We start from the raw sequence: 5,942 nt of genomic DNA on the forward strand, positions 1-5,942 counted from the left end.
CAAAACTCAGTAGTACAGTCAGTACTTTATAGCTTGTACTCGGTTGGACAAAGGTCATTCTTTTGAGCTTTTTTCTTCTTGCAATCCCAGATAATGTGAAAAAGGTGCTAAAGCCCTGAATGAAGCTTCATAAATCCTGTAGACAGCCTGAAGGTCAAAGTGGCCCCTGTTGTTATGTCCTCATTGATCACTGCCTATGTTTTCTCTTTGATCCAGTGTGCCTCTCACGTCCTGTCTGTCTCCCTGCAGCCATTGGAGCTGCTGTGGCACTCCCTGGATGAGTGGCTGGTGCTCATCTCCACCGAGCTGGACAGGAACAGGAAGAACCCGTCCTCCTCCTCCTCCAGCAGCGAGATAGCCTCCCTGCTTCTCAAACAGCGGGAGGTCGACCACTCCGGCTCCACGCCAAAGCTCCCCTCCCTGCTGGACCCTCAGATCGTCATGGAAACAGAGGCATACGCCGACGGGGAGGACGTCATCTCCATGACAGCCAATCGTCTCAGTGCCGTCATCCAGGCATTCTATATGTGCTGCTCCTGTCAGATGCCACAAGGGTCTGTGCTCAGCCTGTACTGTCACACAATATATCCATATACATCCCTGTACATACAATACATATACATTACATACACATACAGTGCACATACGTTAGATATTCATACTATAATTACATACACATACATAACACATACGTTACATATTCATACAATACATACACAGCAGCAGTTAACATGGAGAGTATCAGCTGTGACACACCTCAGTCCCAAAGTCATAGTACTCACTACTGCTACAACCAATACCACTACCACACTACTGCTGCTACTAATACCACTAGTACTACTGCTAACACTACTACTACTACTAGTACTAGTACGGATGCCACTAGTAATACTGTACTACTGCTAATACTAGTTCAACTACCACACTACTATTGCTACTACTAATACCACTAGTACTACTGTACTAATACTAACACCAGTACTACTACCACGCTACTACTGCTGACACTAGTACTGCTATTGCTGATACTACTCCTCCTGCAGTACTTCTGCTGCTATAGCCATGACTACTACTACAACTGCTTGTACTATTACTGCCACTACTGCTGCTGTAAAACGGCTGCCTCTTGTACAGTACAGCCACTACTATTACTATTGTTGGTATTACCACTACTACTACTGCGGTACTACTACTGACACTAGTACTACAGCTACTTATACTACTGCTGATCCTATTCATCTACTTCTACAAACGTACTATACCTGAAAATAAGATTAATCGTGTTTTTGTTACTTAAAGATGAGCGGTTCTTATCTACAGAGGGAGCAGGTCCTCTTCTACCGAGTCTGTCATGTTGAACTGCCATGTTTCTACAGCAGCCTAGAATGGACAAACCAAACACTGGCTCTAGATAGGGCCTTTGATCTTTGTGCTTGGTTGAGTGAAGGGGTTTCAGTTGGTTGCAATCTCACTGTTATGCCTCTAAATCCAACACACTGGTCCTTTTAAGAGAAGCTAGCCACTGCGGCATACATCCAGTGTGATCTGACGATGTCTTTCTGCTAGTGCAGCTGTTGGTATATAGTCATTTTATAATCATCCAACTGTAGGCTTAGAGTAAGAGCACCTTGTCTGCAATGGCCAAGCAGTGAAAGGCCTGTAGTACCCAAATGGTAAATGGACTGTACTTATATAGCACCTTTCTAGTCTTTCAACCACTCAATGTACTGTACACTACATGCCACACTCACCCCATTCACACACATTCATACACTGATGGAGGCAGTGGCTGCCATGCAAGGTGCCGACTGCTCACCAGAACGGAAACTAAGCATTCATACAGTCATACATCGAAGCACAGCATCCGGAGCAATTTGGGCTTCAGTGTCTTGCTCATGGACACCTTGACATGCAGCGAGAGGAGCCAGGGATCGAACCTTCTGATTAGTGGACGACCCGCTCTACCTCTGAGTCTACCAGATTTTTTAGCCGCAGTACTGCAGTTGTCTATAATGCTTTGGCAGCGCTCACAACTCATAATAATGCAGTCCATGTAGTTAGACGCAAAGGATTGAAGCCTAAAAAATATAGATCAGGTCGCAGTCACATGTGCTTATGTCCAGGTGAAATTGTGCTGTTATGCAGCAGGTGTATACAGCTGTTCTGACTGAAATAGAACGCAGGGGAGGCACACGACTGAAAAACACAGCTGAAATGTGTCTGCAGACAGCCTGCTGGGAGTTGTCACTCCTTGGTGTATCCTTGTGGACAAAGACAGAATGTTTGCCTCAATTGCATATATCTCTACAGATAATCTGCATTCATGTGGCAAACTAACATTACCACCACCTAGCATCACTGTTTCTCTCTCAATACTTAGTTTACAAGAACTTGAGCTAGCTCCCACTGTGAGCAGCCCTGCCTCATCTACCTCCTGTTTGCTCCCACATTTATCTCTCTTTGTTTAAACCCTTCTTCAGGTCTATAATTATGTGTAATTAGATCATTAAAGATGCTTAATTAACAGCCAATAGAGGCCTATTATTGACATGCCTGCTGAGATGAGCTGTCTGCTCTCTGTTTTGGTTGCTCTCGCCCTTTCCATCAGCATTCTGGGTATGTGACGTCTTCTCTTACGACCCACCAGCATTATCACTGTAGAGACTGCATTTCACATAGAATGAATGATCTACTGTTACCACCGCTACTTCTACTGCTACCACCAGTACTACTACTGCTACTACTCCTACCACCAGTACTACCACCAGCACTACTGCACTTAATTATAAAACAGATGCCTCACTCCACCCTCTATCGTCCCCCAGAATGACGTCCCCACGCTTCATTGAGTTTGTCTGCAAGCATGACGAGGTGCTCAAGTGTTTTGTAACCAGGTGAGTAACTGTGGCCCTCAGCCACACTTCACACCGTACCCATAGTATTGATCTTAATTTATTTCTACCCTTGTTCTTTCACTCACCCCATTGTGTTTCTCTCTCTGTTTATCTCTCTCCCTCCGGGTTTTTGCAGGAATCCAAAGATCATCTTTAACCACTTCCACTTCCTCCTGGAGTGTCCAGAGTTGATGTCACGCTTCATGCATATTATTAAGGGCCAGGTAACCCACAATTAATTAATTTATTAAATGTTTTGAGGGACTTCATATGGAAGCACAAGTATACATGGCAATATATGGTAGATTTACAGTATGTAGTAACAAAGTATCTTTGTGGTAGATGGAAACCCCATTTCAGTTTGTAGGAACACTAGATCAGAGCCCTATTGGTCAATTACAGACATATCGATATCAGCACATATCGGAGAACATGTATGCCGTTGACAACAGTTTTTTCTGGTATATAATGCTGGAAAAAATTCTTGTGGTAATATATTGGTGTCACTGTGAAAGTTATCCAGTGTGCTGTACTAAAATACTTTAGCAGGCAGCACAAAGTAAGAGAGAACAACTAGACAATATATTAAATAATTTTAAGAATATTTAACTTAAATACTCCACACATTCCCAAAATTCCACAGTAGGGCTCAACTAATTACTATTATTTTCCTATTAATCTGTCAATATTTTTTATATCTTTTTAATTTATAAAATGTCAGCAAATACTAAAAAATGGTCACACAGCCACACTTTCTCAGAGCACAAAGTAATATTTTCAATAGCGAACAGTCCAAATTACAATGATAATACATTTACAAATAGAAATATCAGTTTTGCTTCTTTTCTGTTTTATATCGCTGTAAATGGAATGTATTTGGGGTTTTGGATTGTTGCTCGGACACAACAAGGTGTGAAGACTGCACAATTGTCTCTGGGACACATTTTTTTGACATTTTTCAGTGTTTTCTGGCATTTTATAGACTAAAGTCTGGACAGATAAGATCAATAATGAGAATAACAATTTTCAACTATGGTTCCATATGTACAATTGTGAAGCATTTTACGTTTTATTTTTATGTAATAATCACTTTTTACTCCAAATGAGTGAACTGCTTAATGTAACCTAAACCCTGTTGCCTGTGGACTTACACCGATCAGCCATAACATTATCATAATGTTAAAATGTTCTGCAGCCCCATACCAACAAACGTGTGGTGCACGGTGTGTTCTATCACCTTTCTATCAGAACCAGCATGAACTGTTTCAGCAGTTTGAGCTGCAGTAGCTCGTCTGTTGGATCAGACCACAGGCTCCCCACAGGCATCAATGAGCCTTGGCTGCCCATGAACCTTCATGTCAAAGTCAAAGCTAACATTACTGTAAAGCTCATGGAATATATTGTGATATTGTGGTTTTAGCTGGCTAACGTTAGCTTGCTTGCTGATGCAGACGAATTGCTAGCTATCTAACGTAGCAAAAAAAATCTCTCATCTAGCTTCATCCAGACTGATTGGATATGGCTGGTTTACTGTTTGTAGGTTATTTTCTCGGCTGGGTTGGAACCATTAACAGTATATATAATGGACAGAGCTTCTGGTTCTGAAAAGTAAAGCCAACCCGGATGTGTCTTAAACCTGCATTCTGTGTAAATTTCAGCAGGTGGCAGCACCATTGGCTGCAATAACACAGCGATCCCATTCACTTTAATGGAGAATAAGCCGACTTGACACTAATTTTATGAGCTCAGTATACAGTTTAGGGTCTCAGTCGCTAGTTTCATATTTTTTTTCCGTGTGTGACCAGGCGAGCCGCCATTGTTTCCAGCTACAGCTGAGTCAAAACTGCGAAGCCAATGAGTGTAAATCTCGCAGTACTTTAAGTCCGCTAGCTCGTGCTGGCTTCGTGTTACTGTCATGGTGGCGGCCAAAATTCAAAACGGTACTCCACAAACCAATGGGTGACGTCATGATAGGTTTACACTTGGTTGAAACTGGCTGGCTAACCTTTGCTTGCTTGCTGGCTAACATTATTGATAGCTAAATACTATCTTGACTACTACGACAACGCTGACAAAATGACATCCCCATGTGTGCACCTGGATACTAACTTATGTATTATTACAAACAGTGCTGATTTTAGCTAAGAACAAATGATGTACAAAGCTAACTATAGCTTTCTACTAGCCAAGAGTGATGTGAGGCAGTGGCATCCAAGTAGCTAACTGTAGCCTATGCTGAGCTGGGGTTGTCCGGCTGGCTGTGTCTTGGCTGCGTGGTGTGGGTCTGGTGTTGGTTGTTTCGTGGTATTTGCTGATAGGGTGATTTGTAAATGGCGAGCTAGTTAGTAGCATGGAGTCAACGGTCCAAGTAAAGTATAGGAACATTGCAGATAGTAACGTTATTTTAAATATGATTGTGAGTTATTTTACAGCGTTAAGTGTTTGTCACTGTTGGCCGACGCTAACTGCAGTTCACTGAATGACCATTGGTGGCGCTGTTAGCTACAGTTTAATGACATATAGAAGCTTTAATATAATTGTTATGTTAACTTTAAACCTTACATAAGTCAACGTTGGTTCACCAGACACAAAGTCTGAGAGCAAAAAGTTTTATCAAACTGACAAACTGAGGGAAACACACAGACACAGACACAGACACACACACACACACACAGTTTTACACACACACTCACACACACACACACACACACACACACACAGACACAGTTACACACACACACACAGATAACAGTGAGCTCTGTTATCTGTGTGTAGATTCTCTCTCTGTGTTTTGCGGATTTTTTTCTCTCCCTCTAAAATGTGCTGTTAATGGGCGTCTCCCTGGACAACCATCATTTATTAATAATACACACACACAGACACACACACAGACACACACACACACACACACACACAATGTTCATATTGGATGATTCTGCTCTTCGTCATTCACAGATTACTTTATAAACTGACATTGGATTCAGTCTGGTTGGTTCTGGTTCTGAGAACTCATCGGGTGTCCAGAGAGCGGCAGAAAGTCCAGTGAAA

The 5,942-nt window shown here is 42.2% G+C and overlaps 1 protein-coding gene across 1 annotated transcript in view; it reads left to right on the forward strand.

The window, feature by feature from the left end:
* Positions 1–5,942, forward strand: part of hace1 (HECT domain and ankyrin repeat containing E3 ubiquitin protein ligase 1) — a 26,264-nt gene that overhangs the window by 9,303 nt on the left and 11,019 nt on the right. The window contains 3 exon segments of the mRNA XM_035672104.1: positions 250–554; positions 2,826–2,894; positions 3,031–3,118. Coding sequence (XP_035527997.1) covers positions 250–554; positions 2,826–2,894; positions 3,031–3,118 — 462 coding nt within the window.

Source organism: Morone saxatilis, unplaced genomic scaffold (genome assembly GCF_004916995.1).
Source record: "Morone saxatilis isolate NCDOM2014 unplaced genomic scaffold, NCSU_SB_2.0 Contig24, whole genome shotgun sequence".
Taxonomy (NCBI): Eukaryota; Metazoa; Chordata; class Actinopteri; family Moronidae; genus Morone; species Morone saxatilis.